This window comes from Mesoplodon bidens (genome assembly GCF_964165515.1).
Source record: "Mesoplodon bidens genome assembly, chromosome: 9".
NCBI lineage: Eukaryota > Metazoa > Chordata > Mammalia > Artiodactyla > Ziphiidae > Mesoplodon > Mesoplodon bidens.
The window spans coordinates 102,346,243-102,363,011 of record NC_138166.1 but is presented as its reverse complement, the minus strand read 5'-3'; the positions used below and the strand labels follow the sequence as shown (position 1 = coordinate 102,363,011).

The 16,769-nt window shown below is 46.8% G+C and overlaps 1 protein-coding gene across 12 annotated transcripts in view; it reads right to left on the bottom strand.

Annotated features, from left to right (window-relative positions):
* Window positions 1-456: 456 nt before the first annotated feature.
* The window catches only part of ACTR3B (actin related protein 3B), a 64,135-nt gene continuing 47,822 nt past the window's right edge, over window positions 457-16,769 (bottom strand). For 4 of the 12 annotated variants that reach the window (XM_081244172.1, XM_081244169.1, XM_081244174.1 and 1 more), the window contains exons 7-11: window positions 14,588-14,761; window positions 13,200-13,292; window positions 2,995-3,120; window positions 2,038-2,121; window positions 459-1,480 (exon numbers count right to left, since the gene is read on the bottom strand). In XM_081244172.1, the coding sequence (XP_081100298.1) occupies window positions 1,385-1,480; window positions 2,038-2,121; window positions 2,995-3,120; window positions 13,200-13,292; window positions 14,588-14,761 (573 nt within the window). In that variant the 3' untranslated portion in view covers window positions 459-1,384. Of the gene's footprint in view, window positions 1,481-2,037; window positions 2,122-2,760; window positions 3,121-9,257; window positions 10,691-13,199; window positions 13,293-14,587; window positions 14,762-16,769 lie in introns of those variants that run through there. The other 8 variants (XM_081244176.1, XM_081244175.1, XM_081244167.1 and 5 more) reach the window with 6 other exon arrangements.

The window sequence follows — 16,769 nt, the reverse complement described above, 5'->3', positions numbered from 1 at the left end:
GTGGCCTGAGGCTCTCCACCGAGGAGCTGGAGGGCCTGGGGTCGCTGAGCATCAGGAGCAAGTGGCAGGGCCCGCCTCCGGCCCGGGAAAACCGATTTCACCACACTGGGCGGAAAGATTCCTTTATCACCCCAAACTTCTTAACCTTAAAAAGTAAAACCAAATGTTTCTTTACAAAGGCACATTTTCAGAGAAAAAAAACATACTTCATGATCTAGAAGAAATACCATAAATAACAGTTTAAAAAGTAACCTAAGTATTATATGAAGAATGGGGTAAAACTAAATCTCCTTATTTAGCAAATTACCTCTCAAGCCAGCATTCCACTCAGCAGATGGCAGAGTAGCTACTCAAAGCTTAAAGCCATGAATTCTGAATTCCCAGGAAGGGGCGGTGGGAGCCACGAGGCACGTCCCTCCACCCGGCCCCCCACGCTCACAGGCCCATCCACACCACCTCCAGGGGCCGAGTGGTCACTGCAGGACAGGCAATCCCCATCACTTTAGGAAACTTCCTCCCCAAAACTTGGTGTCAATCATCAAAGCCTCCAAAGACGAGAAACGAATTTCAGTATTCTTTGAAAGAAGTTCAGGCACAAAGGGGAAAACCAAAAGACCACTACAGCACGAGAGGAGATCTTTATAAAGAGTCTAACTGCTTTTATTACAATGGTGCAAGGTAGTATTTCATCCAGCACTCACCAACAGCAAACCGGCATCTTCTATAAAACAATTCCAGAAAGTTCCAACAAGAAAATGAAAAGATACGTTGTCTGTAATAATTCTCATACAACACTGCTTAGTGTTTAAACTTCCCATCACTCCAATAAAGTGTAACCATTTCCTAGCAAACATGTGGCCAAAAAAGTTTACTCTGCTTTATTTTGTTTGCCTACAAACACATCAGAACATGCCTCACAGTTAAAAACGTTTTATGACAACACTCCATGACATCGACATCTACTCGTGCTCGGGATCAGCCAGGTGTACCAAATACCATAAAATACAAAATGATAGGAAATATAAACATCAATTTGTATTTCAAGTTTATAACATTTTATTTACAAAAATAGTCTGGGAGGAGAAGGGTTGAGAGCCCCATACTCTGCCCTGGGTGGGGAGCTATTTTGCGCCGTGTTCTAGGGTTTTCCATAACAAATCTGAGAGTCGCAGCTGAATTCCTCCGGAATTGGATCTGTGGACTCGAAGCTCAGGTGGAGAGGAGAGCGGGGAGGGGCGGGGGGAGGCCGGGCATGGAGATGGCTTTGCTGGGCTGCCCGGCACCACAGCACGCGCACTGCGTACAGGAGCCGGTCTCCTCCGGGTCTGAAGGACACTTGCACACCCGCCGTGACACCACTGGAAGGGCGGTGTCAAAGCCACCACTAAGACATGACTCCAAAGACGGGGTTGTGGCGGCAGATGCTGGGGCCGTACTCCTCGTAGCCCTTCTTGGTGTGACAGACCTGGAAGAACTCCGGCTGCAAGAGGCAACCAGCAGACGGAGCATAAATGCTCCAGAAGGGAAATGGAACCAAGTCAACGACCAAGCAAACGAGAAACTCTCCTCACCCCAAACCTCCACCCTCTCCCCGATGGCCTCTGTCACAGACTCTGACCTCTTCAAAATGGGAGCTTATTTCATTTTTTCCAAACTCATTCAGCTTCTATTTAGGAACAGCTACGTGCTCGCCCTAAATCAGCAGTTCGTTAGCCAGTCCCAAATTTGAGGCAAGAAAGTAGTAATTACTCGGAAAAGTCACCGGGACTAATGATTAATGCAAGATGTTTTAGGTTATTTTTGGATTCTCTTATCCATATTCTCTGTAACCCCTAACTGGCAAGGATGCTTACGAATTAGCTGTGCAGTTTAAATGGTCATTAAAGTTATTTCTTCTATCTCAGAATTAAACGTGCGGCTGTTTAGAGCCACACACAATTAAAACACACATAATTTAACCTCCAAAAGACAGCATTTATTCAAACTCAGCAGGGAACACAGAGATGAAAAGACAGCACGATCTAGAAAAGGACTTACAGTTGAGGCCAGCATCGAGCCTCCGAACCACACCGCATAGCGCTGCATGTGATGCGTTATCACCTGGACCTCCACGGGCTTGGGCTGGAAGGGGAAGTGATGTGCGCTGACTCACCTGTGCACACGCCCTTCCACCTACTGGACGCCGCTCCACCCTGAGGGCCTCCTCCCCTCCCCCAGGCCCTGCCCTCAGCTTCAAGCACCTCTGCACTCCGCCCTGAAAGGAAGGTTCTCAGCCGCTCCTGCTGCCAAATTCACGTGGCCCCCAGCCCCCGGCCCCAGGAGGTGCAAAGAAGAAAGCACACAAGTCAAGGGCAGGTTACCTCTATCTAAAGGCATTTTAAAAAGTAAAATATCCAAGCAAATAACCCAACTGATTTTTTTAAACTAAACAAATTAGATGTTTTAGCATTTAGAGATAATTCCAAATAACACTAAGTGTCCCAAAAATACTGTAAGAATTACACTTTGCCAACAGTGTGATCCCACTAGGTGAGGACACGCAGGTTAGCTCCCATTCACCCCATACCAAAGCCCAAGCCTGCCTGGGTAAACTGAGTTAACTCACCAGCTAGTTAAGAATCATTATCTTGGAGGAACACAGCATTAACGCCCTGCCCGTGTTAGTCACCTGGGTTTAATGAGAATGTTCCCAAAGGCCGTTAAAGCTCCTCACTGTAAACTGACCCGTCTCCTTGGGATGCTGGTCATTACACTACACACCTGACCTCCTACACACAAAGGACACTGCTGGCGTGCGTGGGTCGGTGGGCGGTGTAAAACTGCACAGCTGCCTCACGAGGTCCGTATCCGCCCTGACCGCACACCTGGGGTGAGTCCAGGTGACAAACCTCTGAATGTCACTTCACACGGTGGCTGAGAGTGGCTGCAACTTGCGCTTCTCCCTCGCTGCCCAGACGGGCGCGCCCGCCAGCCTGTGCTGTCGAGGGGCCTCACCTTTATTCTGCCGCCACTGAGCTCCTCGCTGAGTCTCAGTCTGGCGTCCACCACCCTTTTTAAGTCTCTCTGCAGGCGACGTCCAAAGTCCCTGAACATCGTCGAGCCCCCTGAAAGCACGACATTCTAAAAGACACAAAGCAGAGGTTTCCTTGCGTGAGATCACCCGCCCACGCTGGCCTAGTGACCTGCCCACAACACACCCCACGCGCCCAATCGCTTGTTTGAATAACACACTTCAATCTATGTGAAAAGATGATCACCGAAGCAGAGCTAATGCTATCAAGAAAGTATAAACTGTACTTTTTTCCTGTGTCACAAATTCTTTCTCTCGGTGCTTCTTCCTCAACTATAACCAAGTGAAAACACGCTGCCTGTTCCATTTCTCAAAGGGCCGTCTCCTACCAACAACCCTCCCCGTTTTCTCTTGACAAACGGCAAATCTAGATCTTCCAGACAACATCCTACCCCGGGATCAACATCATGAATAATCACCGCTGCACCCGGTCACCTGTGGAGAAATCGCTCCGAAACAACGGGAGACGGTTCGGCTCCTATCAGAGCTAAGGGGCCACCAACCCACGCCGCTCTCAGGGGTCACCCCTGCTCACCGACGCTCCTCCTCGACCTGGCCAGGAGCTGCGAGAACCAGGACCAAGTCCCGGACAGGTCAGATGGCAACCTTAACAGAGTCAAACAAGGGCATTCTGATCCCCACCTCCTTGAAGAGACAGGTCTCTTCGCCTGCTAACACCTTCACATGAACTGCGTACCTGTTTGCTACTGAGAATCACAATTTAAAAGCATGCTTGATATTCTGGGCATCATATCTTAGAATAAGCCTCACAGTTCAATTCTCGACTTCATAAATTATATTGATAAAAAAAACTTTATCTAAATCCATCACTGCTCTTCCAGTTCTGTCACCTGCACTATTAGCACTCTTTCTAGCATTTTTCTCTCCAGTCCAGGATACAGTCTTGGGTCAGTTGCTGCAATTACTTCTCATATCTCTGTAATGGATTTTTTAATTTAAAAATTAACTCACCAGGGTATGAAAAGAAATGTTCGTTAAGATCAGAAGCACTGCAAGATCTTGAGTTGCTTTCAAAGGTGTAACACAGAAGATTCATTTTTTCATTCATTCACACAACAATAAAAACGGTGCTGTGGGGCTTCCCTGGTGGAGCAGTGGTTAAGAACCTGCCTGCCAAGGAAGGGGACACGGGTTCGTGCCCTGGTCTGGGAAGATCCCACATGCCACGGAGCAACTAAGCCCATGAGCCACAACTACTGAGACTGTGCATCTGGAGCCTGTGCTCCACAAAGGGAGAGGCCGTGACAGTGAGAGGCCCATGCACCGCGATGAACAGTGGGCCCCACTCGCCGCAACTAAAGAAAGCCCGTGCACAGAAACGAACGCCCAACACAGCCAAAAATAAATAAATAAAAATTAAAAAACAAAAAACGGTGCTGTGTATACACTGTGTATACATGGTCAGATGATTTTAGACAAAGTAGCCAAGACTCTTCAACAGGAAAAGAATAGTCTTTGCAACAAATGATGCTGAATAATTAATATCCACAGAGGAGAAATGAACATTTGCTTATTTACCTTACTTCACACATACAATTTAACTCAATATGGATCACAGATTTAAATGCAAGGGCTAAAGCTTACAGAGCTTCTAGAAGAAAATATTTTCTTAAAGTCTTCATGACCATGATGTAGGCAAAGATGTCTTTGATCGGACATAAAAAGTGTGAACCGTAAAAAATAAAAACTGATAAATTGAACTTTATAAAATGAATACTTCTGTTCTTCAAAAGATACCACTAAGAAAATGAAAAGACAATCCACAGACTAGGAAAAAGTAGTTGCAATGCATACATCTAACAAAGGACTTATATCCAGAATATAAAAAGAACTCTCACAACTCAATAATAATATAAACAAGCCAATTAAAAAATGGGCAAAAGATTCAGACATTTCACAAAAGAAGATACACAAATGACAAATAAGTACGTGAAAAGATAGGCAACAGCATTTGTAATCAGGATCATACAAACCAAATCCATTACACACCAAGTTTAGGTTAAAATACAAACAAATGAAACTCTTGCACACCGCTGGTGGAAGTATAAATGATACAACCACTTTGGGAAAAGTTCAGTCGTTTTTATAAAGTCAGTGGTTACTGTTTTCTTTCTTAAAGACTGGCACTTCTCAAATTTTCTAAATGCATTTTAAGCCAGAAATGATAATCCTCGCTCACCTGTAGAGTGAACGTTTCCTACACTAAGATGGTGTTTTATGGTGCTGTCCGCCGACCTGCTGAAAGGCCGCGGAGCCCAATTTGCACAGCACCTCCTCACTCAGTGCGGCTGTGCTATCTGCTTACCCAGACCACTGTGTGGACTGGGTTCTTCTACAGACTGCAGCTTACTCTGCTGCATAACTGTTTATCCCATGATGTCAAATAAAAGCCTCAATCGTAAACTACCTCTACAAAAGCAAAGGCCCTGTCTTTATGCTAGTTAAGAACATCCTAGCACACATCATCATAAACAATACACACAGCCTGTTAGCCACCTGACGTTTAAGCCAGAAAGACAAAGTCTATGTTAATAATAAGCTCATTCAATACCTTATATAGTATTAAAAATAACAAAAACTCCCATTCCTGTAACGTTAAGTATACTGTGTGCTGGAGACTCTATTCGTACTCTTAACCCCATCTGACAGACATGTCGTGCCCCTACCCACCATGCTATTCCTCCATTAACCAGAGGCACAAAGTAAGATGTTCACAGTGAAGTCTCCACCCCCACTGCTTGCTACAGGTTAAGATGACAACTCTCCCGGCAACCACCCCTACGTGGAAATTTTGAAAGGCTTGTCCCTCTTTAGGGACAAGGGCTTTTTTTAAAATAAAAAAATTCACAGCTTTTTAGGGAAGCATGCAACTTATTCTGTTACAGCAGTTCTCAAACTTTTATAAAAATATTTATTTTTATTTTTGGCCACGTTAGGTCTTAGTTGTGGCACACGGGCTCTCTAGTTGTGGCGCGTGGGCTCAGTAGTTGCAGCGCGAGGGCTTAGTTGCCCCGTGGCATGTAGGATCTTAGTCCCCAACCAGGGATCGAACCAGTGTCCCCTGCATTGCAAGACGGATTCTTAAGCACTGGACCGCCAGGGAAGTCCCGGCACAAGAGCTTTTTTACTCTCAGACAGAACCCAAAGACTGCAATCCCAGCAAAGTTTGAATAAACTTACTTCTCAAATGTGGGCCGTATGATGCCCCGCCCTGTCCTAGAGGAAATCCAACTCTAGGCTGGCTCGAAATGGCTGCCTGACCATAGGAGATGTAAAAACCGACGACAAATGTCTTCCGAGAATTACCTGCACGTCTTCTCCCCCCGTGACTCCTCCCCTCAGCTGCTGTAACCTGGCCTCTGCCCGCACCCTCACCGAGAACCCTCGTCCTGGGTGACCTCTCGGCGTCACCTGACACGGCTGATGACAGCTGTCTCCCCTTGACTCCCAGAGCGTTCTTTCTCTTCTTTCTTCAACTGCGCCTTCCTGGCTTCTTGGATGGTTAACTTTGTGTGTCAGCTTGGTCTGGCTACAGCACCCAATGACTGACCCGCACGGCAACTTCGGTGTCGCTGTGAAGGTACTTTGCAGATGTGGTCAACGTGAAGGGCGTCCTCCCTAACGCGGATGGGGCCTCTTCCAAGGAGCTAGAGGTCCTGGGAGCAAGAATGAGGCGCTGGCCTCAAGCCCAACACACTCCCGTCAGGGTCTATCCCGGTGCCCACGTGAGGCCGGGCCCTCCTTGGAGGCTCAGTGCACATTTGCTCAATGTTGTCAAAACGGTGTCAAAACAGTCACCATCGGCCCCTCCTCACTCTCTCATAACAATAAGCCTCTGGAAGTTCCTCTCCACCTGGCAGGTCAGTGCTCAGCTGTGAAGTCACTCTTCCCTCCCCAGTGGCACACGGACCCTGTCATTTCTGGACACCTGGGCAGGAAGCACCAACTATGGGGGCGCGTGTGGAGCCGGGGGCCGGACCGGCAAGCCCCGAGCCTGCTCTGTCCACCAGCTGGCCCCAAACCGCCGGCCCATCTGCTCACACGTCAGACTGCACTTGGGATCTCACCTGAATAGAAGGCCTACCGTGAAAAGGGTTGAACAAACCAATAACGTCTTAAAATGTGTATTTCGATCTCTAAGTATTAAAGATATTTCAACTCGTTCACCATTAAGAATAAAAATACATATATAACTCACTTTGCAATAGCTCCTCTGACTTAAAAGGTATTAACATACTTATATACAACCCAATTCAAGCAATCTGTTCCAGAAAAATCATTCCTTGAACCACATCAAGATGCAGTCACGTCTGCTTGACAAACACAAGGAATGAGAATTTTTAATAACTCCCGGCCCACTGCCAAAGCAGGTCTAAAAATACTGAATTGCCAGCCCCGCCCCCACTCCGGGACTTGCTCCCCACCACCTTCAGTACCACTCTGGGCTCCACCCGGGGCGGGGTTCTGCAGCCTCTGCCCTGCGCCCGCGCTGCCACCTATGCCAAGTGCCCTCCCCCTGGCTTGCATCCCCACCTCCTCTCTGCAGGCTGAGCCCTCAGACCAGCTCCCTGCCACCTTCTCCAAGTCCTCCTTGAGCCCTTCTCATTAAATTTCCATGACACCTCAATAAACGACATTTAGCTTGTGGTGGTTCCCGTGAGAATTATTTCAGTATTATTTTTAGCTTTTTTATAAGCTCTTGAAGACAAGATCCATCTCTCATACATACTTAAGTCCTCTAAGTTAACAACAATAGTGTCTTGTATTTAGTAGAGACCCAGCTGCATTACAAAGCAACTCAAAACTGGCTTTGCCCTCCAGTAAAGCAGGAAAGCTACTAAACGCTGACTAACCCCAGAGTGGACTAGTTGCTAACAGTGGTTCTCAATTTAGCTGCACATTAAAATCATCTGCGAAGCTTTTAAAATCCAGATGCCCAGGACAATTACATCAGAATCTCTGGGGGTGGGACCCAGACATCAGTATATTTTAATGCTGCTGGGGTGACGCCCATGGACAGCCAGGGCCGAAAACGTCTTGTTTCAAGCAGCACCTGCTGCCTGCAATGACTTGGCTTCGTGGGGAAATCACAGGCCTCCAAGACTTGGCTCTCACACACGAGTCCCCTCCAGACCCGACCTCCATCATACTTAGAGACTGAACAGAAAAAGGGGGCATGTGAATACCCTTCTGATCTACAGGCCAGACTGAAATAAAAATTAGATTATAACTCCTTTTGTCCAAAAAAAACTGTTTTACGTTTTTGAAGATTCTAAATTTTCAAAGCCACATTTTATTCTCCACCAACTTCTTTTTCTTGTGTACTAGCCTGAGGAGTGTGTTAACTCAAGGACCAAGAAGGTCTTGGGTGCTTCCTCCTGCTCGCTTCTCCATAAGCAACTCCACCTACAGTTCCCAAGACTGAGCCTGAGAAACATAAGACGTCCAGGCCCGACTGGTCCAGACAGCACCTTTGGGAGCAGGTGAGGCAACGGGGAAACACCTTCCTCTGAGGCTGTGAGCTGAGCAGCAGAGCTCAGGGCACCAAGCAGCAGCCTCAGAACCCTTCCTGCGAGGCCTGTGGCTTCCCCTCTGGCTGGTTCGGCCACCTCAGCAGCCCGTCTGAGCCTGTGGGCACTGCGGGAACAGTGCACGGAGGCAGAAGTCAGGAAACCAGCCTCCTGGAGGGGCACCTTGCCCAGGCACGGAATCCAGCAGGGCTCAGCAGACAGGCTGCTTCCCCTTGGCAATCATGAGTTTCTTTGGGTACGAACCTGCTTCCTACTTCTTTAGTGGTTACTGAGTACTTTTTAAGCCCCACGGCACGTGTCTGGGACACTGACAAAAGGGGGCCCAGCAGGTAGGAAGAAACATCGGTAACAGAGGAGGGAATGACAAAGTAACGGTAAGACTGGAGAGGAAAGACATGCTACCTAAAGACACGTGAACAGAGCTCTCCAGAGCAAGACGCCCACGTGTTCTGCAGAAGCACCTGTATGTAGTATGTCTCTTAATTACTTTCAAAATCCCACAAACTGTACATGTGTGCATTTCATGAACACAGATGTCGCAGTGGAAGGTTCTTTCCATGGCAAGCTCATGGCTAAACTCTGGAGGAGGAGGAGGAGGAGGAGGAGGAGGAGGAGGAGGAGGAGGAGGAGGAGGAGGAAAGCGGGACCAAAAGTTCAGAGCGAATCCGAAGAACAAGGCCGCCCGCCCAGGATGCTGCCCCGGGAGCCCGGAACACGGGGTGATGGCCTCTGGAGACGAGGGGCCAGAGCAGTGGCCTGCGGGGGCCACAGGGCCCTGGGGTGAGAGGAGCCTTTCCCAACAGCAGCCCTGGCTGCAGTCAGTGAATGAGTGTGTGAGGCCTGAGCCGGAAAGTGTGAGAATCACGCTTCCCGCCTACGTCCCCAACGCCTGCTTTCATACACAAAGTTCCTGGGAACACAGCCCCTCCTGGTCACTCACGTGTCCTCTGGCAGCAACACAGACCGAATGGCCCACAAAGCTGAAAATACTTACCATCTGGCCCTTTGCAGAAAGAGCTGGCCAACCCCTGGTCTAAAACCACCATGGGGAAAAGCACGACGACAGCCATTACCTGGCAGGCAAACACGCAGGAAAGGGCATTTTTAGGCTTCGATATTACACTTGCGTTCACTCATCAAGCCCTTTGTTCTGGAAACAAGTCCCTTTCGTGGTGGCTGTGGCAGAGGTGCCAGCAGACAGTCCTCACCCTCCCCACGCCCAGGGCTGGCAGTGCGGCCGGGCCACGTGGCAGCGATGGGCCACGTGGCAGCGATGGGCCACGGGCGGGAGCCAGGTGCCTGCCAGCTGGCTCCCCCACAGGGGTGACCACCAGGGTGACACTCCAGGGGAGCCGCCCCGCAGGGGACTGTCCGTGAACACACAAGTGAATGTGTGCTGTGAGCACCGAGACGCCAGGGTTAGCTTCTCACCTGCTTGCTGGGTGGCAGCACAGACCGGGCCCCACTGTGTTCCTCCTTCCCCACGGGGTAGAGAGCCCGACAAAGGAGAAAAACACGGTCCACCCCCAGTCAGCCCCCCACCAAGCCTACTGAGGTCCTAAACCACTCGCAAGGCTGCCGTAACTCGGCCAAGGTCCCGCACAGAAGCACTCACACGGCTGGCGGAGCAGGGCCAGGCGACCAGGGCCAAGCAGAAAGCCCTCGAACGCCTCAGGGAAGAAATGACTTTTCCAGGGGGTGAAGCAGTCGGGACAGGGTTTCCCTCTTTGCGGAATCGTCTTCCTGTCACATTTTACATAATCTTCAGTGTGATGTGGTGGAAAAAGCACGCGTTTTCAAAGGTGTGGCAAGTGGACTCAAAATCCAACCCTGCCACTTAGCTAAGTGATCCTACCCGGCACTTAACCCCTCTCAAAACTCAACTGTCTGTTGGACAGCTACATATGAAAGAATGAAATTATAACACTCTCTAACCCCATGTACAAAAATCAACTCAAAATGGGTTGAAGACCTAAATGTAAGACCAGAGGCCATAAAACTCCTAGAAGAAAACATAGGCAGAGCATTCTTTGACATAAATCACAGCAATATTCTTTGGATCCGTCTCCTAAAGCAAAGAAAATAAAAGCAAAAATAAACAAATGGGACCTAATTAAACTTAAAACATTTGCACAGCAAAGGAAACCATCAATAAAACGAAAAGACAACCTACTGAATGGGAGAAGATATTTGCAAATGATACGACTGATGAGGGGTTAATCTCCAAAATATATAAACAGCTCATACAACTCAACATGAGAAAAAACAAACGACCCAATCAAAACATGGGCAGAGGATCTGAACAGACATTTTCCCAAAGGAGACATACGGATGGCCAAAAGGCACGTGAGAAGTTTCTCAACGCCGTTAATCATCAGAGAAATGCACATTAAAACTACAATGAGGTATCACCTCATACCAGTTAGAATGGGCATCATCAGAAAATCTACAAACAACAAATGCTGGAGAGGGCGTGGAGAAAAGGGAACCCTCGTGCACTGCTGGTGGGAATGTCAATTGGTGCAGCCACTATGGAGAACAGTATGGAGGTTTCTCGAAAAGCTAAAAATAGAACTACCTAATGATCTAGCAATTCCACTTCTGGGTATGTATCCAAAAAAAATGAAAACACTTAACTCAAAAAGATATATGCACCCCTATGTTCACAGCAGCATTACTTACAATTGCCAAGATGTGGAAGCAACCTAAGCGACCATCAACAGATGAATGGATAAAGAAAATGTGGTGTATATATATATATCTATATAGATAGATATACAGATAGATAGATATACACAAGGGAATATTACTCAGCCATAAATAAGAATGAAATGTTGCCATTTGCAGCAACATGGATGGACTTGGAGGGTACTATGCTAAGTGAAACAAATCAGAGAAAGACAAATACTATATGAGCTCACTTATATGTGGAATCTAAAAAAGAAAACAAACCAGTGAACATAACAAAAAAAAAGCAGACTCACAGATATACAGAACAAACTAATGTTTACCAGTGGAGAGAGGGAAGGGGCGAGGGGCAAGACAGGAGTAGGGGATTAAGAGGTACAAACTACTACATATAAAATAAACAGGCTACAAGGATATACTGTACAAAAACAGGGAATAGAGCCAATATTTTATAACAACTAGGAATGGAATATAGCCTTTAAAAATTTCAAATCACTATGTTGTACACCTAAAACTTACATAATATTGTACATCAACTATACCTCAATAATTTTTTTAGAAGTCCAAGACCAGTTTGCTCCATTTGACCCAGGTCCCTCTAGTTTTGCCTCCTTTTCCCATCTCTGGGGCTCAGGGCCATCATCTATTAAACAAGGAGCTCAGGTTACAAGGCCATCTCTACTTCCTGTAAATGTACTGAAAGTGAACTAAACTGTCTGATGAGAAAAAATCTCAGCCATGAACAATCTGTAACCGCTGGCAGAAGTTTCTTTTCCGTTAGGATGAAATAAAGACTAAAACGTGCACACCTGTTCCTTGCTTTCATGGACAAGAAGACACAGCTGATGTTAAGTGAGATTTAAGAAGCAGGGAGAGCAAGGCATGTATTTTACTAAACTTACTAATACTCCCACCTGTCTCTAGTTTCCCTTTCTTGCACATTTTGTTGGAGGAGAGAGCTGTTTAATTAAGGACATGTAACAATAAAAATAGAATTATAATTTGTTTTCACCCATAAAAAGTTGTCTACATAGGAAAATGTTTTCCAATAATAAAAATAACATTTGTTAACTCTAAAATTTCAATCTTAAAACACAAGAAGTAGAAGGTAAAAGTTATGCATCTTCTACCCCCAAAGATGTGTTATTTTCTTTAAGAGTTTAGCATTCATTCAAAACCTTTTCATATATATATGCAAACTATATTTTTAAATAAAATACTACTACGTGTAAACTTTACAACATGCTTTTTCACTTAACAGTGTATACTACAGACATTTTTCATTTGAATTTACATTGATTCACCTCATTCTTTTTAAAGACTGCGTAGTGTATCCCATTGTGTAGATGAAACAAAATTTATTAAGCCCTCACTCCTGAGCCTGATATGCTCCTCTTTAAACTCAGGTCCCTGGGCTGAGAAGGTAAGACAGGGCAGAAGCTGAGGGCTGAAAATTACATGAGTATTTTCTACCTGACTGCTTCACTTCAGGCTCTGACCTCTTCCTGGCAACAGCACATTTGGCACAAACCTAAATATGCATGAAGCAAGACCAGTGAATTCATGGAACCCATGAGGGGAAGGATACCCTTCATCTTTCCATCAATACATAAGGTTAAAATTGTCCAGTTTAAAATACAGCTGGCCAGGTAAGAATAAAGCCATGAGAATACTTAGACACTTCTGGTGAGCTGAGTCCTATTTCCAAACATTTAAGTCATCTCCACTCCAAGAAAAATATTTCGCCAGTATGCTGGCCTTTAACAAATCCTGTAAGACAGGAGTGAAACAGGAACATCGGCACACTGACGTTAAGAACCTATTATTCCAAGAATGCTGGGCCTTTAACTGTGGAATGAACCCGAGCACCTTACCCAGGCAGCTTATACCTTATACAGTGGACGACGGACATCGATGGGGCAGTTCTGTATGACTTCATCAACAACGTCCGAGATGGACTCCATAAAGTCTGGGTTGGCAAACTGAATTTCATATAAATATAAAAGAAACATTACACATTTCTCTCAATAACCTTTTTAAAAAGTTTAACTTTAACAAATACAGAATGTACTATACCTTTAAAACCGTCACACTGGAATGACTACGTCAAATGTTCATACGTCAGAAGAACCCAAGTGACTGTGCATGAGGTGATGGTGACACGTGCCCTCAGGAGATGACATGTGTGGGGTCAGCAAGGGGAAAACATCAAAGAGCAGCAAAAACAGACCAGCTCTGCATTAGGACACACGGTGAATCCTGCTGTCAGAGTGTGAAACGTGTGTGCATGATGTATGTGCCATGTAATGAAAACGCTGTGAGTACAGAATAAGTATACCACTTATGAATATTAACATCATGAAAAAACTAGCCATGATATAAGAAAAAAACACAGTCAATGAAAGATCACACTGTAAACCTGAGCTAGAAGCCTGGGGAGGGTTCAGGGGGGTGGCTTTTAAATGAAACAGTCAATATGGTAGCAATCATGTCACTGAGTAAGCAGTCTTGGATTCAATTCCGTAAGTTAAATAAGTTAAAGTATAAATAATTCAACTTAAAAAAACTTTAAATACACTTTAAAAATCAAGGAAAGCTTTAACGTACTCAAGGGGAAGAAGGTAACATCCAGTTGCTCACCAGCTGTTCACTGGACATTTTCGGTTTTATGTCTATTTGAAATCAGTAATATCAAAGGCATGATTATTAGATTATAGTAAGGCATACATTGTGTGCCATTTCCCTATACAAAATGGTCACACACATCTAAAAACAGGCAGCAGTTTGTAACCTACTTATCAAATGTAAACTGAATTAGGCAGAAAAATATACCAAAATACAAATAAAATCCACTTCATTTAAACCTTAAAATGTTGCCTCTTGATGACTGCTTCTGCAAAAGTAATAATAATTCTTTGTGACTATAGTTAAAATGATGATATCTGTAATTCCTAAAGCCCATCTAACTAATGGAAAGGTTAGTCCTCAGACAGAAGCTTTAACTAATCTGCAGCAGGGAACACAGCAGGACCAACTGTCTGGGGTTAAAAACTGCAACTAGGATGGACCATCACCAAGGATGGAAAGGTTACATGTTACATGTTACCCTACTCCCATACAAAGGCAGACTGCATTCGGTCCCCGGGATTAACTAGTTTTCATATTACTATGGATTAATTTCATTTCCATTATCTTCTATTGCTCTTAAAGCTTCTCCCTAATCACTCATAACGCTCCACAGGTGCCATACCTCACACTCAAAAAGCTAACATCTTACCTCCGGGTGAAAGAAAATCTCAGGGCCCAGGAACCTTTCGTAGCCAACATCTATAATGAACTTCTTCTGGTTGACTGCATTGATCCCCGTGTACTGTTTGATCCACTTCTGAGGATCCACATCGTACTTGGCAAATTCCTTGACGATATCAGGGCAAATGTAACAATATTTCTCCTGCAGACACACACGAAGAGATGTCACCAGAGTCTGCCCTCTGACAAGTACCCAGTAACCCCCAGCATCAAACACCCTGAAATGAGTCCCACTCACACACAACTCCAGTATGGACGTGTGGCCAAGCCTCACAGACTTTTCACGACTACGCTCTGGACTTGTAAATCTGCTTCCTTTGCAGTTCGGCTATGAACCTCAGCTTTACCCTATCAAATTTTGCTGCATATCATCTAAAGTGACGTCTAAAGTTATCCCTCTCCGCTTTCCTTATTCCTCCTGGGCCCCTCCACAGCGCCTGGCCGGGCACACACTGCCATCCACACTGCACCAGTGGACCGCATCCCCCACGATGAATGCGGTGGGTCTCACCCCCATGCCTACCACGGTCCACCAGTGGGTCGTGAACCTGTCGTGCAGCCCGACACAGCACAGTCATCAGCTAGGCACATGGGATGCTCAAGTGAACAGAACACATGCAGACCCCTGCCCACTGGAGCATACGCTCTGGCTGAGAGTCGAGAGTAAAGTGACAGCCGTGATACGTAAGTAAGTGACACAGCACGCTAGAAGGCGGCAGGTACCACGGACAAAAGAAAAGGCCCGCTTAGGCAGGATGGAGCTGCCGTATGCCCGTACAAGAGGAGACACTCATGGTTTCCACCCCAGCACCGGACCAGCCTGACAGGTGGAAAGTGTCTCCTCAGCATCTGGTGACGCTTGGCTGGGGATCTCTGGGTCGATCATCTGTCCTGAGAGCTAACCTCAGCAAAGCAGCAGGTGGCACTTGGGTGGCAGATTCTGAAAGTAAGCTGCCTGTGGGCAAGGTGGGCTTTGTTCAACACCAGGCACACAGCTGGAGCTCACTACACATTTTAGAAGGACCTCTGAAGGTCTTTTCATGATATGAAGTTTAAAGTTTCTGAGAATCCCTGAAACAGATCCTAACACTATCCTTGATATACTCTGTTGAATTATAAGCTACACAGCCCTGCTCGTTGACAAAGGAGCGAGTCAGTCCATGTGACTTTAAATCTACAGACTGGAGACAGAAACATTACATTGCCTTAAGAGGCCTGGTCGATTTCTTAGGGCACCTCAGCTGGCTTAAGTGATGACATGAAACGCCTCAGTGAAGTTGGATGGAGAGCATCCCTGTCAGCCCTAAGCTCTGGACTCCCGCTACAAGGACAGTGTGTGCCAGAGCCCACCAGCCTCAGGCCCACCTGTGACCCTGGGAGTAACAGGATGCAGGGGCTCTAACCACCCTTTCCAGATCTCCTCCATCACAGAGAGAAGTGAGGCGAGAACGAACAGCAGGGTCGGTGCAGCTCATCTGCAGAACACAAGGAGTCTCTCACATGCCTGACCTTCACTGCTGAGCGACACACCGTCAGGGCCGGAATGGGCCAGCTCCGGGGTCAGGGCCAGAACCGGACCCCAGAGAGCCAGCAAGTAAAGGAAATGCCTCCCGGTCATCACACTCGGGGCTCTGCTCACCCCACGTCCACCCCGAGGGTCGGGTCCCATCTGTGAAAGAGGGCGTGGCGAGGGAACCTGGATCAGAGACCCAAATCTCTTTCCTTGAAGAAAGGCAAGGAGAGGAAGAGGGAAAGTTGGGGAAATATTTTATTCTAAAAAGAAAGTCTTATGTTGCTTCTATAACCTTCCCACCAGAAGGAAAGGACGGGCCCTGGTGCCTTGGCTGGGCATTCGAGGTGCTCCCGTCCTGGGCACACGGGGCAGTGGGCCCCTCGTCACAGGAGCCCTGACCACTGCCAGTGCGCCCGGGCTCACAACACCTGTGCTCACCAAGAGTGGCGGGTGAAACGCGGGAGTCCCGCCCCCGCCCCATGCTTCCTTTCCTTTCAGCCAGCCCGGTCCTGGGTGCTTAGTGCGAGGAAACCAGGGAGCAGCGATGGGGGCGCGGGAGGACAGGCTAAACTCCCCTGCGGCTCAGAAGCTAAGTATATGCTCAAGGCCATGTGTCATCCCCACGTTTAAATTCTTC